Raw genomic sequence first — 24,013 nt, 5'->3', positions numbered from 1 at the left:
ACAATTTTGGATGCTGAAGCGGAGGGAGTTTCGAAATATTTTATAATTAGCCGCGCTGTAACACGTATAATACGACAGTTATGGTAATGTTCCCGTCACCAACTGTTGTCACCATTTGAACAATCCACTACCCACTGACGTAACTTATTGCACAGGTACGTTTTTCTTTCTGGGACAATAAAAAGCACACAGTAAACAGAACGAGCTAGGTGGCTAATGCTAGTTAGCGCTATGATGACCATAACATAGTTGTTGTTGTTGTCTCTGACAATGGATCGCTTTACCTTTTCAATACATGGCACCAACACATTTAACGATTCAGTAGTAGCTACGATGCAGGACATTTTACATTCAGCAAATGTACTTTTTACTTGTCAGCTAACGTTAACTAAACCTTTAACGTTTAACGTATTTAACGCTAACCTAACGTTACATCGCATTTCTTGTCTAGTGGGTTCCTGTCGACGAACCCCTCCTGAGTGCATCATTCAAAGGAAAAGCTGATGCTGTCATTCAAACATGGATCTAAAGTTGGAGGTTGTTTTGTCATCCAGCATCAAACGGAAGAAACCATGGCCGCGGTTCTGTTGGCTTGGGAAGGTGAGGACAGTAAAGCAGAGCTCCCAAAACGTTTTTAAAACCTTGTCAGAGGGAAATCACTGTGGATTGTGAACCTGTGTTACGTCCCTCTCCAGGAGAAGGAGTCTGTGTTCCTGTTAGATGACAGGCGGATCAGTGAAATCAACATGACGTCTGGTCGCACCAAGAAGAGGACTCCCAAACTCCATGCTTTGCTCAACAGTGTGGTCACGATGGCTTCATCCCACAACGGTGAGCGGAATCTGTACACTCAAAGCATAGCGCATGTCACCTGTGAATTATAAGTATACATGACGTGTTTCTTGCCTCTTTTTCCAGGTATGTGGCTTTGTGGACTTTTGGCCTCAGGAGAGATTTTTCTGTGGAACAGGGATAAAGACTTATTAAAGAATGCTGCAGCAGTCCCAGAAGTATTTCAAATGATTACTGCCGTTCAAGGTATGCACATTGCTAGTATATCATATACATGCATTGTATTCTCTCTACTGTGAGCCTGGGACATACAGTTACCTGGAAGATGTAGAAGAGTGTATTTTTGACCCAAGATTTAAAAATCCATATTATTATACAAATTCTATGCTGTACACAAAAATGGCTGAAGATTTGTGATTTTATAGTTATTTGTAATCTTTCTCTCCTTTCAACGTGAGCGGCACATAGCGTACCCTGATTTTCGCTACTCCATTGAAAAGATTTGTAAAACCTTCAATCAATGCATTCATACGTGTTCATGTTCTCTCAGGGAATGCTGTGCGACTGTCGCTCCAGGTCTCGGACAATGGTACGCGCGTGTGCCTGGTAGCCTTAACGGGGCAAGTGTTCCTGTGGGAGTGTATGGATGTCAGGGATTTGACAGGGGTACGGGATGGCCCAGTCAAAGGACACTGGGCAAATATACAGCCCCTTGAAGACTCAATCCTGCCTTCCACACAAGACAAGGAAGCATCCCAACACACAATTTTCATCAAAACAGTGGTTTGTATACTATTTATACTTATTGTGTTTAAGCAAATGACAATTTTACAGACCTGCTCTCTGTTTCATGTTTTCTATCAGTTTTATTTTATCCTTTTTCAAACTCTCTTATAGGTGCTGGGTGATGCCTGTTTATCAGCCTTTGTTTTCACATCTAAGAAGAAGCTGATCATTACCTGCCTGAAAATCCAATGGGAAGAAGGCCCTGTTAGGGTGGGGTGAGTAAATAGTCCTATGACACAGACGTTTCAGCTTTCATTGGGTATTGCAGTGGTTATAAGTGCACATTTCTCTTCGTAGTTCTTTGGGGTACACCATACAGTGGGCCACTAAGACCTACCCCATGTCTCGCCTAACCCCGCCCTGCCAACCAGTGAAGTCCAGAGGTGCCTTGTTGGCCGCCTTCTCGCCAGATGGGTCCCTGTTTGCCGTTGTCCTGAACCAGAGACAACCCAAGGTGAACATCTGGCCTCTAGGTCTTGGTTTCAAATCTTTGTATGTTTTTTTTCTCCAGAAAAAAAAAGATTTATAATTTCTCTTTTAAAATTGCAGGCCACACAGGTCCTCTTTGTGAGCACACAGAATTTTGTCTCAACGTCAAGTGGCCTGGGAGGATGTGGAAGTAAGAAACTGGAGATCCCCTCCAAATACATAAGGTATAATATGCATAAATAAAATTGAGAACACGTGTCGTGGTTGGTGTTCTGCAGTAGTCAGCAAACCTGGGAGATCAACATTTATTTACTCAAACTGTTTAAATACTACTCAAGGATGTGTATGACTTACTCTTTTGTGTTCTGGACTGTCAATGTATAAAATGTACCTGAGAAGCAATGATTCCCAAGAAAATGATTCCCACTAAAGGGTGTGTTGCATAACCTGATTGAAATGTGTCATTAGAACTACTTTAAAATCTCGCAATCCAGTGTATATTTATTTGGAAATGGACTTAACCTATGTTCTCTTTTAGATCCTACTGGGTGGGCAGTGTGAGTTGGTCACCCGGCGGTCTTTTCCTGGCTTGTGTTCTGAAGAGAGGCTCCCTTCTTATGCTCACTCGTCTTGGGGGGCTTATCACTCTAACAAGCTGTGGTTGCAATGTGGACTTCGGGCCAGCACACTTCCTACCCCTGCACCCTCTCGTCACTTACCGGTACATACAATGTGACAATGCAATTATATAAAACAGCAACCTATTCACTAAGAAGCTCAAAGATAATTGAGTGCAATATTTGATCGAACAGGATCAATGAATCAAGTAATCATTTCAGCATCGATATTATGTTGGTGCTCAAGGTTTTCCACCCTTCCCCTCTGCAGGGCGCCATTGTCTGCAGGGAAGGCGGAGGCCTCTGTGTCCAGCTCTAGCCTGTCAGTGCGGGATGTCCTGAGACAGCGGTACTCTGTGACCTGGCATCCAAGGCTTTGGTATCTCATCGTGTCTGATGGCTACATGGCCACAGTCATGAGGGTGCTGGATAGGCCGTCTCCTGCCCTCACGCTGAAAACACTTCTAAAGGACGCAAGCACTGACTTGGAGAAGGCCAGTCAGCTACTTGATAGATCCCAGGTGGTTGACCAGAGACTTCTTGAAGTGGCAACAAGGGATCTTACTCATCTTCAGCTTATGTGTGTATTTTATGTTGGAATATTCCTGACAATTTCCTGGCATTCCTTGTTTCCAGATTCATCTGAGGGCCTGGTTGGAGTCCCTGTCTTGCCTTAACCTTGACAGCAGCCTTATGACACGTGGGCCCAGCACTGCAGACTCCGTCATTTCAGCAGCCACAGATGGATCCACTTTGCCACTCTTCCTGCAAGATCAGGGGACATTGGGTGGTACCATGGAATTTCTTGAAAAAGTACAGGTCGGTCAAATAGTATTGAGCTTTAGAAGTACAGCTTTAACTTTTGAGTATGGTGTTAACTATGGACACTGACTCTGGTTACATTTATATGAAGCAGATTAGAAATCTCACCAATTCTGCCAGATTTATGTCCCAGCATTGACATTTATGCCTTTGTGTTAGAACTTCTAAAAGCAGCCTTCTCTGTTGACATGTTCATTTTTGATAGTACCTCTATAATTACTAAATTGCATTGGATTACCCTAAGGTAAATATGGTGATAGGGCTGTTTTAGTTGCTTAATTTACCTCTGTTCGCTGCCTCTAACCTGTGGGTTTGTGCGTTTTTCTAGACGTTCTTTGAGGATGACTCTGATGTTGACGGACCTCCTGCTGGTTCTCATGTGGAGGATGGTGGCCGTCTGGAGTTCGCCTCGATGTTTGACACACTCCATGCCTTGGACACACAGACCGACTCTGCACTTGTTAATAGCCCAAATTCTGAAAAGGATTCAGGTGAAACGGAGAGGAAGACCCCGCTTATTCGCCGTGAACTGGGAAAAATCCAAACTAAGCTGTTAACAGCCTGGGCTTTCGGCATGTCTCTAGGAAATGCAATGGAGAACCGAACTCTTCTGCTGAGGCACACCCTCCACTGTGCGGTGCGATTAGCTGCTTTACTCCATTTGATCCCAGTCTCTGTGAACTCAGGGAGAAAGAGTGTGCCGGTTTCTACCCGCATTCTGCACCTTCTCAAGGCCCTCCTGTCATTCCTGCCCTGGGACAGCACTCACACCGATGGGCCCTGCTGCCTGGGGCTGGTGGTAGAGCTCAGCAAGCGGCTGATACGCCTTCTGCTCACTCCTCCCCCCGAGTCTCACCACACCGATCACTGTCAGTTGTCATCTCAGAGTCTATCCTCCGTCCTGCTCGTCCTGCAGCTGGTCTCCGATTCTCTTGACAACACCTACAGCCTCCAGCAAAGAACTCTCTGGTCTTCTGCGGAGGAGGAGTCTCTTTCCCGGCCTCCACAACAGTGGCCCTCCGATGCCCACTATGTGCCTCTGTTACAGACCGAGAAAGAGGAGAAATCCTGTTTCGTACATCAGGCCAGGCCGGTTCCCCAGAGACCATCCAGCAGGTACAAGCTGTCTCTCTGGATTTTAATGTGTCAGTGTTTGATGAGCAAAACATCAGCTATTTGTTGTTGGATTCCTTATTGTTTTTTATAGGACGTCATGTTTTGGCTGGTGTTTAAGATTGTCGTCTTTTTAATTTTCCTTTCTTACCAGATTACTGAGAGTGTGGCAGTGGGTGTACAAGATCACCCAGCAGTATACGGATGATCTGAAAAGCTTTAAAGGCTGCGATGGCTGGGAGGAGGAACAACAAAAATTGTCTGTTATAATGTCCCAGATCCAAACCGCTCTGCAGGCTACGGGAGAAAGACTAGAAGAGGGTCCTGCTCTGCTGAGCTACCAAGGTCTTTACTAGAAGGACTGTGATCAAATTAAAACAAACCCAATGCAAAATGATTGAACTATGGTTTGGATTAAAGAAACGCCTAATTGTTCTAATCTGAGTAATAATTGTTGTTTAATATTTAATTTTTCCTCCCCCAGGTGAAAGTCTTTTCCTCTGTGGCTCGTACTCAAACAGTGCAGATGTGTGGCGGTCACAAATCTGTGAGGAGAGCAACAAATGTAAACAAAAAACAAAAAACGTTCCATTTAAGCACATCACAGGTCTCCATTCAGGATGAATTGATAATCACGCGTCTTTCTGTTAGACTCTGATCGTGGTGTCTTCAAGGAGACACGGCTCTGTCTGGCGCTCCTCTACAGTCTGCTATCACAGTACCGTCTGAGAGAAAGCCAAGAGTTGGGGGACCACATGGCCCGCCTGATCCTGCACAGGGCTCAACACCAGACGGACGACATGACCAGCATGACAGGTCAGCCATGGCGAGCGAGTCCGCAGTCTTTTAGGTGTGTTCAAGCCGTCGCCAACATTTTACTGTATGGAAAAAACGTGGCAAATGGGAAGAATTTGTTTGACACCAATACGTTTGCAAGGAGGTTAATCCAGGTGACCTCATGCGTGGCAGCCCTGCCCTCTGCAGGACAGCATTTTGCAGGAATAACTCGGCTATCATCTTTAGCTAAGTTTCAGCTCTGCCTTCACGTGCCCTTGCAGCTGACTCCCTTCCTTGCCCGTGGCTGCCGACGGACCTCCACAGCGACGCTGCTTTTGCCGTGGTTCAGACCCTGGGGAGATTCATGGCGTCTTATTTCACCAACCGACCCCTCTACATCCTTCCCCCTCACCATGTGGCCGTCTTGCCTCCGCTACATCTACCTGATGGTGGGTTTCCATAATTATTCGTAAGTTCCATGGGTAATTTCTTTGTTTGTCCTGCCATTTGGTCATGTGTTCCTTCTCAGCCGCTAGTGTTGGGCGCTTGGTGCCACTGTGCCAGGAGGAGGTGTCTAGAGCAGTGCGACAACAGCAGCTGTCAGAGGTATGGACAGTGGAATACGCCCAGGACCTGCTCCTGCTAGGAGGCCTGCTTCCTGAGACCGTGTGGTTGGCTTATCATCTCGGCGACTGGAAGGCAGCCGCCTCTCTGAGCCTGGCCTACACCAATTTCTGCAGCGATCACTTTGACTTCACTCGGTCAGTGGGAATGCATTCAGTGTAATGAAGTAGTAAATCATTTCCTTATTTAGCTTTTTACTCAAATAGGTTCAGTTCAATTTTCAAATTTTACATCTCAATGACGTATTTTGTGACAGGCTCAGGAGGAGAGAGCTCCACCTCCCAACGACTTTAGAACCGGAAAGTATTTTTGAGGTAGAGCTGGAAAGTCTTCTGGGCAATAAGTCCGACTTACAAGAGCGCAGCGATAAAGATGGTGACAAAAGCTTTATAGGTTGGTGAGATCACGACCATACAATGAGCACAACACACATAGATCCCTTTGATTATAATCTCTGCTTTTCCTCAACTTCTTGTACTAGACCCTTTGGAAGGAGAAGACTTGGAGTTGTTACAGGTTTCCATCCAGGAGATCCTAAAGGCCTCGGTCATGGCGGGAGTGAATGTGTTGTCTTCACCACTGGCTTGCTTGCTAAACACAGTCAAAGACCTCTGTGCTTGCCTGACGTTCTTGGTGCCCACTGGATTATATCTGCCTTCCCCTCCTCTTTATTGCCCCCAGCCGTCCCCCAACACACTGGTGCGCTACAAGATGAACGTCACTACACTGTACAGTGTGTTTACATCTAAACTTGAATGTGAAATGTTGTGTTTGCCTCATGCTTAGGACCCAATAGGGACGACAGGGCAATTTGCGGAAGTTGCATCGCGTCACAAAGTGTCTGGAGTTCTCCAAAGATTGCTGTTACTTCTGAGGTCTGCACGGTGCTGCCATCCGGCTGCCCAGTGGTACATCAGCCATCTACGCCGTGCCAGACACGTACTACACAAGGTACTTTCTAGGACCTACAGATTTGTTTGTGGATTAAAGAGTGTGGCTGACTTAAGCTGACATTCTCCATTCACCCTGGCACGAAGCGTCACGCCACCCTAAATAGAGGAAATATGTGGTTTTGTGTTCAGATCAAGAAGAAATACGCTTATCCATCAGCGGCTGAAGAAGAAAAAGCTTTTCCAGAGGGCCTGACAAGGTTTGTCAGCCGTGGTGGATTCTTCAGACGGGGGCCGAATAACGACGGTCGCCTGGACCCTGACACTGTTCAAACTATCAGTAAGACACCTCTCTGCCGATATCATAATCATGGCTCCACTATATAATCAGATTGTACGTATTAAGTGTATTTCTCTTATTAGTCTGTTTCAGGGAGCTGTGTGCTTTGTCCTGGATGCTTCATGTCAGGGACCAGCTCTCTATTTCCTGCAGGAAGTATCAGGCTGCCAGACAGCATGAGAGAGATGAACAGGTAATTCATTTATGTTTGTTTCCGACATGCTTATGCTAAAATACTCCTATGTATACTGTATAAATATCTGGGTGTATTTGTATCCGTCAGATCCCAGGTGGTTCAGAAGTGAGATCGACCTGCGTTGATGCTCTCCGGTGGGCCTGCCGATTCTTGCCTTTCTCTTGCTTTCTCAATGCTGAAGAGGTCCTCCAGGATGTCCTGCTCAGCCTCGTGTCTGAACTTCCTCCTCTCTCTCTGGTAATGTGACCCTCTCCTACATGCATCAGTGTTAATTACAGGAAAGCCAACTCATCTGGAAGGAGTATGTTTCTCATCCCGACGTGTTCTTCTCAGGTGGCAGACGCGCTAGTGCGAGCCTTCCCAGAGGAGGAAGAGTCCGTCAGAGTCCCTCTGAGAGAAAAGTATAACTCACTGCTGCAGAAACTCAGGGGATGCGATGTCCTCGGTATGAACTCCTGTTGGTTAACTAGTTGATTTGAAGTTCTATACAAGAATGTAGGTTATTTTAAATGTATTTTCCGTTGAGCCGTTAGGATGTATAAAGAATGTTTATGAAAGGCCAAGTGTGACTAGCCCAAAGGTAACTTATTATGGTCTTTACGCCTCATACCACTAATGTGCTTTGCTGGTAACACATGATAGATAGACAATTTTAGTGAGGAACTTAGGGTGATGTCTTATGCTTACAATCTTATAATGACCCTCTTATAACATATATGACGTATTTATAAATGGCACTCGATGGGGTCTTGTCTGTTTCCTAGAAGGCGAAAAAGAGGAGGTGAACGAATCGATGATGATTGTGATCCAAGACAAATTCAGGCTGAGGAGAAAACATCTCGGACGTTTGAAGAGACACCTGGCCCCTCCCGAGCTCCATCTGTGGGAGAAAGAGGAGGAGCAGGATGACAGGGGGAGCAAACATGCGATGGCCATGTTGAGACAACTCTCACTAGGTACAAGTCTGAGCACCAGCACTTTAACTGACCGCGGGTTTCCCCCGGTGCACAGTGACGCAGACACAGTGGATAACACATCTGAGACTACCTCTCCTGACTTGCATAGCAGAGCCACAACAAGGTAACCAGCGTAGGAATGTGCATCTACCTCTACACTGAGGCCTTCTCTGTCTAACTTGTGGCTCGCGTTGTGTTGTTCTTTGCAGGGGCAACAAAGCAAAAGTAAGGAACAGAGAACATGCAAAGAAGGCTGCTGTTAAGATTAAAAGCGTCATCAAGGAGGAGAGCCAGCCAATCCATGCCGAGGAGAATCAGCAGCCCCCCCTACCTGTGGTCGGTAGCTGGGAGTTTGAGCTGGAAGATGAGGAGTATCTCAATTTTCTGGAGCTCTTCCTCAGCTACGTGCTAGAGAAGGATAGCGCCGATGGAGGCGACGCTGGGACTGAACTTCCGTTGTTGAAGGGCTTCTCCTCCCGGCTGAGGGAGAGAGAGTTGCATTCCCTCACCTTTGATGTGCTCACAACTATCCATCGCCGGCAAAGAGACGTGCACCATCCCGCCAGAAAGCACCCGGGAAATGATCCTCCAGTGTTCAGAGCCGGCTGCTGCTACAAGCCTGTGAAACAAGTTGTGACCCCCGATCTGCAAGCGTCCTCTGTCCGTAGTGAAGCCCCCGTATCCAGAGCTAGCCTCTCCGTCACCTCTCTTCCTGGGCTGAGGACCGGCAGGCAAAAAGGTTTGTTTGGCCTCCGACAGCAGAGGCTTTGGGGGCAAAGAAGGGAGGGGGAGAATGTTGTGTCGGAAAGCAGCCCTTGTAGACGTGCCTTTGCAACAGTGCAGCCCGCAGAGAAATTCGTGTTCAGCCCCTCTACGTCTGTGGAGGCGGTGATGGAACCGCAGCGGGGATTGGACCCTAAACTAGAAGCACAGTTTCCACAGCTGGGCAGGCTGCTGGAGTGGATGGTACGCTGGGCTGACAGGAGGGCGCTGCTAGGGCATCATGGTCAAAAGAAGAGAGAGGCGGCCGGAGGGCGAGCCGACGAAGGAGTCGTGATCCGCGTCAAAGCCTCGGCGCCCGCCGTCTTGACTTCCCTCAGTTTGCTGGAGCGCAGGTGTAATGCCCTGCTCGGGTCAGACCGCAACAGTGCCCACATCCGAGTTCCACAAACACAGTGGATTGTAGCCCCTGTGCTGCAGCCCGAGGCTGATCGGATGCCGGAGAGAGAGAGCAGTGTTGATACAGGTTACCCCGGATCAGCCAACACTCCCATCATTGGTCTTGATTGCAATCTACAGCAAGCAGAGGTGTCCATGTGAGTGCGCCACGTTTTTATCTACCATGCTTTATTATTGGAGTAAAAATAACATATGATGACACATGAGGTGATTTCAGTTTTACTTTAATTATGAGTAACTCAAAAAATGTCAGCATTATTCTTTTGCCTGCAGTGGTTCTCGCACAGAGGACCCAGAGGAGCAAACAGTTGTCAGATCACCTGTCCCTAGCGACCAGGATCGACCTACCTCAGAAAAACCATCTGAAGATGACTTAGATCCTACGTGTGAAACAGAAGGTAGTCTAAACTTATATTGAGGATCATCAAAATTGCTGTAAAAAAAACTTTTGTATTGACTGATGAATTGAACTGTTTGGTATTTGTAGGCAAAAGATGTGAGAGTGAGGGCTTGGAAGTCTCCTCATCTGTTTCCAAAGGGAACATCTTCACACCTGAAACGGTAAATATTGGCATTCTGGATTCCCATTCTTCCTATGTGTCATCAACAAATATCTGTCATCATTCTTCTGTGCAGAGTTTGAAGCTTGCTGACCTGGACACATCAGAAAGTGCCAAAGACACTTCCAGCTCCACCTCTCTGTGAGTTTTTAATATAATCTTTAACACACATAAATGTGAAAGCCATTACCACAATAAATAAACCGCCAAAGCTGTGGCAGACGTTTTCTCAGTATCGCATAATTATTTTTGTGGCATAATGTAATATCATTCAAAATATAATTTTTATAGTTTTATAGTTTTTATATTTTTTATCACTACAATAAAGCCAGATTCTTGCTGAGATGTGGTGTGCTCAGTGGTGGTGAAACCTCAACATGAAACATACAGAGTTGTTTTTGGGATGGATGTATGAAATGCCTGCTTTGTCGTTTAAGCCACAGTCATGCTGAACGCCCACAAGCCCCCCCCGACCCGGAGCCCCAAGCTTCCCCTGCTGTCCAGCGCGAGGCACAAGTCCATGCAGATCCTTTCGGTTCAATTGGAGTGCTGCTCAGCAACGCGCACAGGGCTCCTCCAAACCTCCCGCCACAAAGCCCCGAACCCGGCGCTGATCCTACAACCCCCAGTCAGCCATCATCCAATCAGACAGTGCCAATGCGACAGCGTCTGGGGGAGGACCTGTTCAGACTGGTTCAGGTAAGAACCGAATCATCAAAAGGAACGCCTTTGTCTCACATCTCAACTCTTTAATTTACTCTAATGTGTTTTTTCCTTCATTCCAGCATATCAACTACATGAGTCTGACGGAGGTTCTGGGAGCTTCATTTTCTAACCTGGCACAGCAGAGCTCTTCTTTGGCCCAGTCTCAGATGAACACATCACACCCTAACGCGCCATCCTCTCATGCTCCCAAATTCATCCCTCAACCAAATCCCATCACCGGTCAAACCAACATCTCTTTGCCACTTCAGACTCAAGAATTTTTGCCAAACTCAAGATTAAACGACCCTCAGTCCAGTCAGGCCGCTGCTTTCCAAAGCTCAGGGAACACCTCTCCAACATGCACCCGGCTTCACACCACCAGGAATCTACCCTCTGCCGCTAATGGTGCAGGTGCAAGTCATCAGGTATGACTCAAGTGTTATTTTCATGTCATGGAACAATATGCTTCTGCACAAACAATAACTAAATATAAGATTGTTTCATCTTCAGGGAATGCAGCCACTCTCTGTCCAGGTGATGTCGCCAGAAACTCACTTTAGTGAGAACAAGAGGTTAATCGCACCCTCCCAGGGGCTCTTGACCACTACTCACGCCAGTCGTCCTACTCAGAAGGTCCTTTTACTACTACCTCCTAAAAACATCAAAGAAAGTGACGCTCCTCCCCCGGTCTTGGGTCCATCGCCCCAGCAGGCGCTGCACTTTGCTTACCCTGCGACCAGCGAGCCCCATCAGCACGCGCTTAAACACAAAGACCAATCCATCCCGGTTCCAAAAGGACAACTCCGTCTTAATGCTCCGGATGAGCCAACTCCCAACCCGAGGCACTGCCAACCCACGAGTGACACATCGGAGAGATCCAGAGGGCCAGGGTTCTCCCTGCTTCCCCCCGCTTTACCAGCTCACCCACCTGAACCAATGCGCGGCCTTCGTCTGCTGCACTTAGAGCCGGTTCCGCGTTGCGAAACCACGTTCCCCAAGCTGCCCTTACCACCGGCCTCCTGGTCCCCTCCGGACGTCTCAGCTCCGATGGGAGAAGCGCCTATGATCAAGCTTCTGCACATAGATGCTGGACGAGAAAAGGCAAGTGACACTTCCATCATTTCGCAACTTTAACATTGGCCGTGCTCGAATGTTTCATTGTAGTTTATGTCCGGTAATCTGCCTCTGCCGCAGATGTTTCCCAAAGCCACTCTCTCGGCCCAAGTGACCCGTCTCATGTCCATGGAGGAGTTGACAAGCTTGGTGGGAGGGAGGGAGGACGCTGAAAAGGCTCAACTGCTGTCGCTCAGAGTAGACCATGGTACTGAAAGGACCAGAAGAGCCACCACCTCTCCCAGCACCATCTCCCACACGAGGTAAAAAACAAATCAGCTTGCACGTTGTTGAGTTTCATTTTTCAAAGTAGATCATTGGACTCACTCTGCTCACTGTGTTATTTGTAGGCAGAAGAGGAGAGAGGAGAAGGCAGGGAGGGCGAGAAAACCAGAGGTCACATTCAGACCAAATGAGTCTATCATTCCTACACAAGAGGTAGAAGAATATTCCTTCTTGTAAGAAGCATTTTTTTCCTCTACCAATGTTTGAGTACAATTCTCCTATCATGTTTGTTCCAATATATCTACAGCCAACAAATGAACCCGCACACGAAGAGCCCGCAGCTGCTGAAGAGATCTGCCCGGGACAAGATGTTGCTAATTTTTCTCAATTTGGTCAGTCTCAAAATGCATGTTTCACAAATAGACTAATATATTGATAGAATTTAATTTACTTTTTATAAGTCACGAGACTTTGAAACATGTTTTCAGTTCTATTGATCTGTTGGTGTTTTTTCTTAAAATCCAGGGTCCTTTGATTCTTTGCTGACTGGTCAGAGATTATTGGACCGGGCTACATCCACTTCAGCTGAGCTCCACGCCTTTGCTTCTATGTGTAAAAGGCCTCCAGAGTGCCAAGACGCTTTCACCAACACGGACCCGGGTGAGTTGTAGCTTGGGTTACGCCTATATCAAGTGTCGCTTGTCATTACACAGTTGATGCTTTCACCCGTAACTGAATTAGAATGCTTTGTATTATTAGGGTCCTCGCTACGACTAGTCGTAGAGGAACCTATTGTATTTTAAGGAATTATTATTATTCAGGCAATCTCGGTTCCCCGAAGGCCGGAACCGTGTTAGTTTGAACCGGATGTCAGTAATCAGGATAATCGTGTGTGCACGTTTTACGTCAGAAGGCGGAAGATTCGATCACCGAAACCAGGATTTTCTCATACCTAACTCAGTTAGGCACGTATGAGGAACAGGGCCCTGGCCTCACCAAAATTGTAACACATGTAAACATTGAATCCCTGAACACACCCTAATTCTTTCATAATATTTGAAGAATAGAGTGCTGCAGTTAATAGTCTGCATAAATCTGCATTTTTACCCTATTTTCATCATTTTTTAATGGATTTCTCCCAATTTTCTCCCCAAGGAGGGTTTTTTGGGAGTTTTCTCTCATGTCATGTAGTGAATGAGCAAAGGAAGTAAGACAGCCCTGCGAGGCAAATATTTTAAATGACTACATTTTGGTTGCTTGTCTGATGTACTTTTTATATAACATACACATAATACATTTAGAAGTATAATTTCCCCTATATAGAGATGAGTTCAACATATGAATCAGCACAGAACATACATACATTTAATTAGTTTCAGGATGGTGCAGAATCGTTTTAGATTGTTATATATTTTGTCCCATTTCATAACATGATATTGTATAATTTATTACCTTTTTAAATACACAATTTGTTCACCTTCTCGCTTTTGGTTTAAACATTATAAGGTAACCTGTGCTGATACTAGCTAGCTAGAGTCACAGTATATCACCTCAAATGTATGCAATATCAATTCTGTCACCCAAAAACGCAGCAAGATAATGTGTGATGTTCAATATGTGACTCTAGCTCGCTACTCTGAGATAATTTGTTTGCCTTTTCTTCTACATCGATTTTATGAAGGTGTATTATACGTTGTCACAAACAGCGAATAGGCAAAGAGTAACACTAACTATGCAACATTTGTTTCATCATTGAGGAAAAAACTTGCAATGGCTAACTATTTAATACAATAATAATAATATAACAATAATCAACCACCAAGTCAATTTCCATGTATGTCTAACATATTATGGCAATAAACGTTTCCTGATTCCTGATTCCTGAACCCAGACTTAAAAATGAAGGTAACTTGCAAACCCCAAATTCTGCTTCATTGTACAGACCTCAGCTTAGTCCACCCAAAAAAGCAAATAGAATAAAAATAGATATTCTCTCTTTCCTCTACTTGTCTGCAGTATTGGTTTGTTTGTATTTGTGCAGGTTGCTATAATGATATTTTCCCAGATTTCTATAGTCACCACATTACATTGGAGTTGAATGGAATTCTGTTTAACAAATAAATTAACTATGTTTTTTGTGGATCATGAAGAGTATTGATTCAATATTTTGTTTAAAGAAGAAAACTAGTAAAATGTCATAAAAAAAGCTATTAGATTTTGGATAAGTTCATGCAAATGAGCTGTTTAATATTCTGTGGGGCTGATGATGCAACTGCTCGGTAAGTAACCACTGGAGTAAAGCAGTGTTTATTTTGGCTGCTATTTTTGATTTAGTCTTAGTCTTTAGACAAAAAATGCATGTTTGTTTTAGTCACATTTAGTCATTTTAATCCTTCTAAGTTTTAGTCTAGTTTTTGTCACCTTACCTGCAGTTGATGTAAGCTTGCACATTTTTCCACCGTATGGTTAAGCTGAAAGAGAAGCATTTGATTAATATGCAGCAAAATAAATCTAAACACTAATACCAATGATTTTCTCCTCACCCTTACCGATTCTTATTGATTAATTCTTCCCACAAAAACCTGTTTTTAAGCCAGAACAGCTTAATACACACTCTCTTGATTGTCTTTCCAAGTTGGTCAGTTTTCGAATTAAAGGGATCTTCTCCATTTTCACATGTATGAACATACAAATTGTCTAAATAAGTTACCAGAATTGAGAAGATTTTACAATACCATTCTGAAATTCCAATATACAGCGCGTGAAATAAGTATTGAACACATCACCATTTGTCTCAGTAAATATATTTCCAAAGGAGCTATTGACATGGAGTGTTCACCAGATGATGGTAACAACCCAAGTAATACATACATACAAAGAAAACAAAACAAAAAAGAAGTTCAGACATAAAGTTATGTGTAATAATGTGAAATGACACAGGGATATAGAGAGCAGAAATTAGAAGTCGGTGGTTAGGATTAAAGTAAAAGGTATACTTACAAATGGTTGAATACGCATACACTGTCTCTGCCGTGACGAGTGACTGACAGAGGTCTTGAAGCGATGCTTTATATTGAACTGACTGGGTGTGACAATTATGTAGTCACAAAGCTCCAGTCATCTGCATCGTGTGCGGTCAGTTGGATGCTGAAAGTAGTGTTAGTCGGCACGATTGTAGTTGTCATACGGGGACTTGTTGTTTTTTTATTTGTTCCGGTGGGACGACCGGATGTACAAAAGCTCCAATTTAATTTTACAATTGAATAATTGGTTGGATTATCTTTTGAGCATAAAGAATTGCACATCTAATTATAGTAATCAAAACCCCCATAATACACCCACTCCACACCTAATTTCAATAATTGGGCACAGTTCTATATATAAATGGGTCATCAGGGTTAGTTAGTTATAGTGGCAGTGTGTTCAGTGTGGAATAATCATGGCCATTGCAGTATTTTTTAAATACCACATTTGTTTTGCAGTGTTGTTTCACTTGGTAAGATCACGGAGTAGACCACAAGTGTAGTTTAAATAAGGACACAGCCCCAACCGCTCAGTGTAGTCATCGTCATCAGCATTATTAGTAACACTGACTAATAATCATAATGACATAATTACCTGTTCTCACTTTGTGCGTGACTCTGAAAGTATTTGTGACATCAAACTTCAGCAGAAGCAGTTTTGGGTATTTTCCAGCTTTCATTTTTTTTTCTTTCTTTTTTGTGAAAAAAATGAGGTACGTAAATAACTGCACTAGCTTCGGGGCGATCACTATTGGAGAGCTGTAATTTTTTTGGGACAAATATATCATATATATCAGTTACATATTCTTTTAAATATTTTGGTATGATTTTACAGGGAAAATATTTTAAAAGGATTTACAAATGTATTATCTGGGTATTATACAAATATGCCTTGTAATCCTATGTTTTAGTAAAACTATTATTATTCAAGCATAGTATATAAAATGCATAGCCAAGTAATGATATGAGACAAGTTTTACAACTGACAGTAGACATAATAAGTAAAATTGTAGATGCCGTTGGTACACAAGGCAAAATGTGAATAAGGTGGGTACACTCGACTTAAGCAGTAGGTAAAATGCTAGGCTGGTCCGTAGATGTTTGTAACACGTCTGGTTACTGGATTCATGCGGGGTTAATGAGGCGTACACAGACACTAATTGCATTTGGCGACGTTACTCTGTCCACCTTCATCCCTGCTGAGGCGCCACTACTGCATTTTTTGAAAAGGGAGAGACACAATTAAACCGTGACTGATATTGCTGAGGTCAATTACGCCTCTGCCTGGCATAGTTCCCTGAGCCACTCCCCCACCCTGCACCCTCTGCAGCTGAGCCAAACAACGTACCTCCACCACCATGTCAAAAAAGTAAATAAGTGATCACTGATTTATTATACTGTTACATTCTAACATTGAGTGTTTTAAAGCCACAAACTATTTTGCATTTCTGTCTGAATGTTTAAATGCCTTTTAGTCTTGTAGGTGTTTTTTAGGCCTCATGCACAGTTACTAAATCATTTCACTACATGTTAAGAGTATACTTCCTCAGTGTCACTCATTTGTGGATTATAAACAAACTGACAATTTGTTTCATAAATTAGACAAAAAAATGAAATGCATTTAGTGTACACCAGTATACAGCTATGATTCTGAAACTATTTAACCAATAAAGAAATGTGAAGTGTAATACCATTGCAACTTTGAAACAATAGAATAATACCAATGCACAGCTATGATTGTATTCAACATAATATAATCAACCAAAGTGTACAATAGCATGTTATACTTACCACCACTTATATTGAACGCACCATCCAGTGTAATACCTCCCTGCACCATCATATTCTGTGAAAAATGAATTAACTAGTCACCTTGAACACACCAGGGAGACGTCACATGGCCACGGCCGTAGAAACTGCCTTTCACACCTTTACTGACATGTACAAATACCTGTAGGTACCCATTGTTCTAGATTCGTTTAGGGATGCAAGAGACTGTCACTGAATGGTTGTTACATTACATTAAATGTCATTAAGCTGACACAAAGCGACTTACAATAAGTCCATCTCAACCATACGGATACAAACCCAGAAGAACAAGGTACAAGAATGTGCAATCAAATAAGCCAATTTACTACTTGCTATAGATAAGAACCATTATACGTTTTTTATTTAAGGTATAGTCTGAAGAGGTGTGTCCTTAGCTCCTGCTTTGGATGAGCTGCAGAGGTCCAATGGCGGTAGCAGGGAGACCTGCCAGGAGAGAGTTACAATAGTCGAGGCAGAAGATGACAAGAGCCTGAATCGGTACCTGCGCTGCCTTCTGAGTGAGAAGGGGACGTATTTTCCCGATGTTGTCGATTGTGTTGTCGCTATAATGTTGGGAATCAGGGAGAGTTGGCTGTCAAGTGTCACACCGAGGTTCCTAGCAGTCAAAGTCAGCGTTAACATGGAGTTGCCAAAGTTAACAGTCAGGTCCTGTGTAGGAGAATCTTTTCTCAGAAAGAGAAGTAGTTCAGTCTTGTCGGGGTTGATTTTCAGATGAGCAGACATCCACTGAGAGATTTCCAGTGTGATCTTGAGGCCTTGGCCTTTAAAAATTGTATTTTCCCGGAAAAAATATTAAACTATGCATGTAGAGCATTTTCAAAAAAACACCATTCGCCGTGAGAATTCAAGTTGTTTAATACTGGATAATACTTTATCTAATCTGCTCCATATGTCTCATATAGCATGGGTATTATACAAATATGCCTTGTAATCCTATGTTTTAGTAAAACTATTATTATTCAAGCATAGTATATAAAATGCATAGCCAAATAATGATATGAGACACGTTCTACAACTGACAGTAGACATAATATGTGAAATTGTAGATGCCGTTGGTACACAAGCCAAAATGTGAACAAGGTGGGTACACTCGACTTAAGCAGTAGGTAAAATGCTAGGCTGGTCCGTAGATGTTTGTAACACGTCTGGTTACTGGGTTCATGCGGGGTTAATGAGGCGTACACAGACACTAATTGCATTTGTCGGCGTTACTCTGTCCACCTTTCATCCCTGCTGAGGCGCCACTACTGCATGTTTTGAAAAGGAAGAGACACAATTAACCTTAAAAGATTCTGCTGAAGTTAATTACGCCTCTGCCTGGCATAGTTCCCTGAGCCACTCCCCCACCCTGCACCCTCTGCAGCTGAGCCAAACAACGTACCTCCACCACCATGTCAAAAAAGTAAATAAGTGATCACTGATTTATTATACTGTTACATTCTAACATTGAGTGTTTTAAAGCCACAATGTTTAAATGCCTTTTAGTCTTGTAGGTGTTTTTTAGGCCTCATGCACAGTTACTAAATCATTTCACTACATGTTAAGAGTATACTTCCTCAGTGTCACTCATTTGTGGATTATAAACAAACTGACAATTTGTTTCATAAATTAGACAAAAAAATGAAATGCATTTAGTGTACACCAGTATACAGCTATGATTCTGGAACTATTTAACCAATAAAGAAATGTGAAGTGTAATACCATTGCAACTTTGAAACAATAGAATAATACCAATGCACAGCTATGATTGTATTCAACATAATATAATCAACCAAAGTGTACAATAGCATATTATACTTACCACCACTTATATTGAACGCACCATCCAGTGTAATACCTCCCTGCACCATCATATTCTGTGAAAAATGAATTAACTAGTCACCTTGAACACACCAGGGAGACGTCACATGGCCTCGGCCGTAGAAACTGCCTTTCACACCTTTACTGACATGTATAAATACCTGTAGGTACCCATTGTTCTAGATTCGTTTAGGGATGCAAGAGACTGTCACTGAATGGTTGTTACATTACATTAAATGTCATTAAGCTGACACAAAGCGACTTACAATAAGTCCTCAGTGTCTTCCTCAGTGTCACTCATAAAGACATTTGTGGAATATTATAAACAAACTGACAATTTGTTTCATAAATGAGACCAAAAAATGAAATGCATTTAGTGTACACCAGTATACAGCTATGATTCTGAAATGTAGAGCATTTTCAAAAAAACACCATTCGCCGTGAAAAGTCGTTTAATTCTGGACAATACTTTATCTAATTTGCATAAACGGGGGGGAGTGGGAGCATCGGCAAAGTTGATCCTTCGCAAAGTAAAAAAGAAAACGTACTCCACATGATGGGATCCTTTCCAATTTTCACATGTTTGTTGAGACTCCGGGCCTGAAGAGATGTAAAGTGGAATCAAAGTCATACTTCCGTAATAACGGGAAATGTGGCACACACATTTAGAGTCAAATATGTAGTTACCTGATATCATTTGAATGATTGAAAATAGTAATTTGACTCAATAAGCGGCCTCTACAAATATTAATTTAAGCAGCCGCAGCACTACGTTTGACCTCCAAGTTTGAAACTTAGTAGGAATATTTAACACAAGTAACCTGAAAAGAAAGTGGCAACAGAAACCTACATGTCGCAAATTATTCAGATCGCGCTCAAAGGTTGTCAGAAAAGACTTAAGACCTTAATAATGTTAAAGATGACGTTTGCAAAGCAGCATTCCTGGCGTGGCTCCACGCGGTTAACAGCGACCGACTCTGGGACGCTTTGTCCAACGGCCGTAGGAGATCTTGGCTGCGTTTTTGTGCCCCGACATGCGGAGTAGCGAGTACCCGTCCATCGCTGCTCGCTATTTAAATTTAGATTTGAGTTTTTCCATCAATTAAAAATAATTGTTTACATTGAATTGCTCTGTTGTGCCCCACCTGCCACATGTAACATTTGAATGATTTTTCTTTCAGCCTGTCCTCCCACATTTGTGGATAAAGCTGTGTCGGCCATTGTGAATGCTAGTAGTCCTAACTGTAAGTTGACTTGAAGTTCCAGTTACAAGGATGGTATGCTGCTTTTTTTTTACATTACATCCATTACATTATGTCTTTGTGTGTGTGTTTTCTCCACCAAGCACAACCTTTAAGGAATAGGCCGTTTTGCAGCGAGAGCCCTGTTCAAGATACAGAGGAGACCCCACAAAGGAATGAGAGGAATCTGGTAAGAATACTTACATTCATTATTTTGCCTACTATTCTGTTCGTGAAAAGCAGTTTAATAGGCACAAACTAATCTCAATGGTCTCCATACATTTATGTCTTATTCTCTCAGGGTCCTGATGGACGGCAGTTCCTAAGTGTCTTGGATCTAGAAGACGAAGCTCTGCATCAGGACTTAGCGCCCGGAGCACAGAATGTTCCCTCCACCTACCCTTCTTCTCCTACTTCTGCTCAGTTGCATTTACTCGCTCCTTCTGTAATTAGGAGCGATGCTGCTGCTGCTGCTCCACAACCCGTAGTCACAATTCAAGAGGATCCTGGCTGGACGTCACACAAAGGTATTTCTATATCGTCATATTGAAGAGTCTAACCCAGTTATGTCTTGGTACTGAGTACCATCAGAGAAGCAAATATTATGCACTAAAAATGTGTTGTTTTGTACACGCTAGATGTCCCAGAGGAGTCGCCATGCCTCAGTGACGTGGAGCCCAATGAATATCCACAAGGGATCATTCAACAAGAGATGGTAGAGCGATATGACTCTAACATATTTCAAGCCATAAAGACCCAGAGTGATGGACCTCAAAGGGCCTCGTCCAGACCTCCTACGGTCTGGTTCTCCTCCCGCCTGTCAGAGCTGGACGCTCAGTTGGCCGCTCTACAGAACATTGCGGACAATCTTGAGATGGACTTCTCCAACTCCAGGATGGTATGAAAGCATGTTGTTTTTCATTATTCATCATGGTTATTTTATGAATGACTAACCGGCTTACGAGTCGTCATCAAAGGCTGACACATCATTTGTGCAACATGTCGTTCTTTGTGTAGCTGGTAAACACTATTGAAAAGCTCACCCCAGTCTCGGCGCCTGAGGTAAAGACGACCGAGGCAGTTAAAAAAAGCGTTAGACTGTCTGTCCCGCAGGAAGGTAAAACCTAAAACAATTCATCTCAAAATCTGCATTCTAAGTCCTTCAACTCCAGAAACAAGAAAACAAATCTGTCTTTAACAGCATGGTTACCACGACTGGACACGCTGACTGAAGCAAATGCCTTGGAAGAAGAAGAAGAAGAAGAAGAAGAAAATCACGAAGAAGAAGAAAGTGTGCTTTACAACGATTCCTGGGCATATAAAAAGAAGCCATCTTTTTTTTATTCTACCTCTTCTTACAGTCACATCGCTGGCCCCTCCTACCTTCATACCCCTCCAAGTAAAGATGCTATTTAATCCAATATTTTCTGAAAATTGTTACCACCTAAAATAAGTAACTTGGATAGTGGAAAACAGGTGTACTTAAGTTTATGAATATATATTACAAATTTTAATGTCAAGTTATATGTATATATTTCATTTGTCCGTGTTGCTTCCCCAGAAGTGAAAAATCATCTGACTGACACACTTGGGAAACCATCTGTGTAGGTTTAACTAACCATTTCTTAACCATTTTACGATTCATACTGTATGTACTGGAGTTTGTGCCTTCTATTTGACAAACCCTGCTCTCTACCTGTCCATCTCTAGCTGGGAAGATGAGAATCTGGGTCAGCCTGAGCTATCCGATACAGTGGAAATGTTAGACGACTTGATTAGGGAAGGTTATTTATCCCTGACTGACCTGAATCTGTCCCATTCACAGACTGCAAACGATAGCAGGTAAGGAACATACTAAAATGTACTGCTGTCCAAACGAGTGTTATTTGTCTTTGAGCTGAAAGTAATTTGAACCATGGCAGGCCGGACCGGGAGCAAAGTAGCTGGATGTCGCAGAAACGCGTCCGTCCGGAAGACGAGAGGAGAGAGCTGAGGATCTGGATGAGAAGGAAACAGAGGGAAGGACTGGCTGTTTATCAAAAACACAGAGAGAGCCTGAGGGAGAGGGAGCACAAACCCTTTTCCACCTCTGGGGCAACGGTGAGATTTGTTTGACCCTTTCACTGGGAATGGTTTTCCATTGCATGTCGTCTTTGTAAATATTATCTCCACATTGTTGTCCGTGCCCCTTTTTAGAAATCAACAAACAAGAAACAAGCATCTACTTGGGAAGCCAGGGAGGAAAAGAAAAGGTATGTACTTGTTTACGTCGTCCTTGGACATGAACCATGCATTTTCTATACCTGTTATTTCATTCTGATTTAATAGGTTGATGCTTCTGGAGCGATACAATCAGAGGACCCGCGAAGCCTGTTCTTTGGTCGGGGACTCTCCCGGCACTCGTCCAACCCTACGCACGTCTTTACAGACCAAAGGTTCATCAGTGCCCTTGACTACACGACCCACTACCGCTCCACCCCCTGGTAGCACTCACAGGTACCTCCAGAAACAGTAATCTGACCACAATCTCGTCTCATTAAAGAATAATCGTACTCTGATCCGGGCATCTGAACAAAACATGAATCATTCAATATTGCACAATTATCCTATTTTGTAAGGAACGTATTATATTTGTCCTAGGGCACATAGGGAATCCGCCAAAGATAAAATAAGACCGAAGTCAGGACCAGCTCAACCTCACCTTGCAGCATGGACTGTTCAGATGCAGAGACGGCCCTCAGAGGATCCCCGCAGGAGACTGGGACTACATAGACCAGGTATCGTCATGATATTCAGCTAAATTGGTGTCCTGTAATAAAAGACGCACTGCTGGGATGATGTGTTAGTTTCAGCCGTTCAACTGTTAATACACTGTAGATGTGTTTACAATCTTTCCTCAAAAATAATACTGTTATATTCATGATACATGATATTGTTTTGTGAATCTCGTTTGTTAGTTACCTCCCTGCCAAGGGACCGTCTGTCTCAGGTGACCAGGCGCGGCATGCTCACGCACACAAAGAGCCACACTAAATTGCACACAGCCAGCCAGCGTGAGGAACGGCCTTCAGGTTGGACTGTTGGCCAGAGGGGGATCTTAAGGGAGCATGCGAGAATGCAAGAGAGAGGAGAGGAGAATCTTCGGGGGGCCACTTCCGAATTGAGAAGACGTCTGGAGCCGGAGGAGTCTTACACAGTAAGAATCCCACTTAGCACAGATGGGCTCATATCTGAGACACCACCTGCCTTTGTTAATAGATGTTGTGGGTTCATATCCAGTTTCATACATTGTTGTACACTCCACAGAGTTTTTCTGGCTTGTTGGATGAGCAGGTTGATGGTGCCAGAGCCGGAGTGTCAGCGCTGGACTTGCTAGACAACCTTTCTGAGAGCGCCAGCAGCAGTCTCAGCAAAATTGACTGGGCAGCTATTGAGAGGATGGTGGCTGAAGAGGACCCTTGAAGCTTAAGTAGATCTACTTCTGGGATCTGATGTGCCTTTTGAATACACTGTAATTGAGAAGCATTTAAAGTTTGATATTATAATTTCTGTAATGAAAATACATTTCATATGATTAACTGATATCAAATGTCATTAGTTTTCATTTATTTATTGGTAAAGAAGGCCTGAAATGTACAATTCTTGGTGTTATCAATTTAATTTTCTCGTATAATTTATAAAAGAATATTTTTTGCACTGAATTTAGGTTTGTGCCTTTTTGCGTAGAGTTTCCTTTTTAAAGCAACTATTAAACATGTTTTTAATAATTCAAATGCTGTCTCTCATGTATATTGTTGTTGTTCTCATTGAAGCCTGTAAGCTCGTGCCCACTGGATCACGAAAGCATATATATATATATTTTTTAATTTCGCAATGTTCTCATAACTTCCCAACAGACGAGTTGTTTTACTGCGTCATGCATTTAAATTAGCACTTCAATCGTTTTCATGATGCTATTTACTCATTCACTACCGGAAGCGTTCATAATAACGTTA

General features: G+C 43.4%; 1 protein-coding gene across 1 annotated transcript; it reads left to right on the top strand.

The window, feature by feature from the left end:
* Positions 1 to 23,735, top strand: cplane1 (ciliogenesis and planar polarity effector 1). The gene is made up of 50 exons (XM_037485441.2): positions 1 to 155; positions 452 to 600; positions 696 to 831; positions 919 to 1,038; positions 1,343 to 1,575; positions 1,690 to 1,793; positions 1,876 to 2,032; positions 2,128 to 2,231; positions 2,546 to 2,728; positions 2,896 to 3,145; positions 3,261 to 3,443; positions 3,775 to 4,562; positions 4,714 to 4,904; positions 5,044 to 5,124; positions 5,211 to 5,375; positions 5,618 to 5,785; positions 5,866 to 6,097; positions 6,217 to 6,353; positions 6,442 to 6,659; positions 6,747 to 6,911; positions 7,043 to 7,190; positions 7,274 to 7,383; positions 7,474 to 7,623; positions 7,720 to 7,831; positions 8,151 to 8,466; positions 8,552 to 9,658; positions 9,795 to 9,919; positions 10,009 to 10,082; positions 10,158 to 10,222; positions 10,519 to 10,780; positions 10,867 to 11,211; positions 11,297 to 11,887; positions 11,981 to 12,162; positions 12,250 to 12,337; positions 12,432 to 12,516; positions 12,650 to 12,784; positions 19,959 to 20,021; positions 20,123 to 20,208; positions 20,320 to 20,545; positions 20,657 to 20,916; positions 21,036 to 21,135; positions 21,220 to 21,417; positions 21,580 to 21,622; positions 21,729 to 21,860; positions 21,941 to 22,118; positions 22,215 to 22,270; positions 22,347 to 22,514; positions 22,659 to 22,795; positions 22,976 to 23,214; positions 23,325 to 23,735. The coding sequence occupies exons 2-50, from the start codon at positions 520 to 522 to the stop codon at positions 23,478 to 23,480; spliced, it is 9,633 nt and encodes a 3,210-aa protein (XP_037341338.2). The 5' UTR covers positions 1 to 155; positions 452 to 519; the 3' UTR covers positions 23,481 to 23,735.
* The last annotated feature ends 278 nt before the right edge of the window (positions 23,736 to 24,013 follow it).

This window comes from Pungitius pungitius, chromosome 18 (assembly GCF_949316345.1).
Source record: "Pungitius pungitius chromosome 18, fPunPun2.1, whole genome shotgun sequence".
Classification (NCBI taxonomy): domain Eukaryota; kingdom Metazoa; phylum Chordata; class Actinopteri; order Perciformes; family Gasterosteidae; genus Pungitius; species Pungitius pungitius.
Note: the sequence above shows the minus strand (reverse complement) of the source record. Positions and strands in the feature narration are given on the sequence as shown.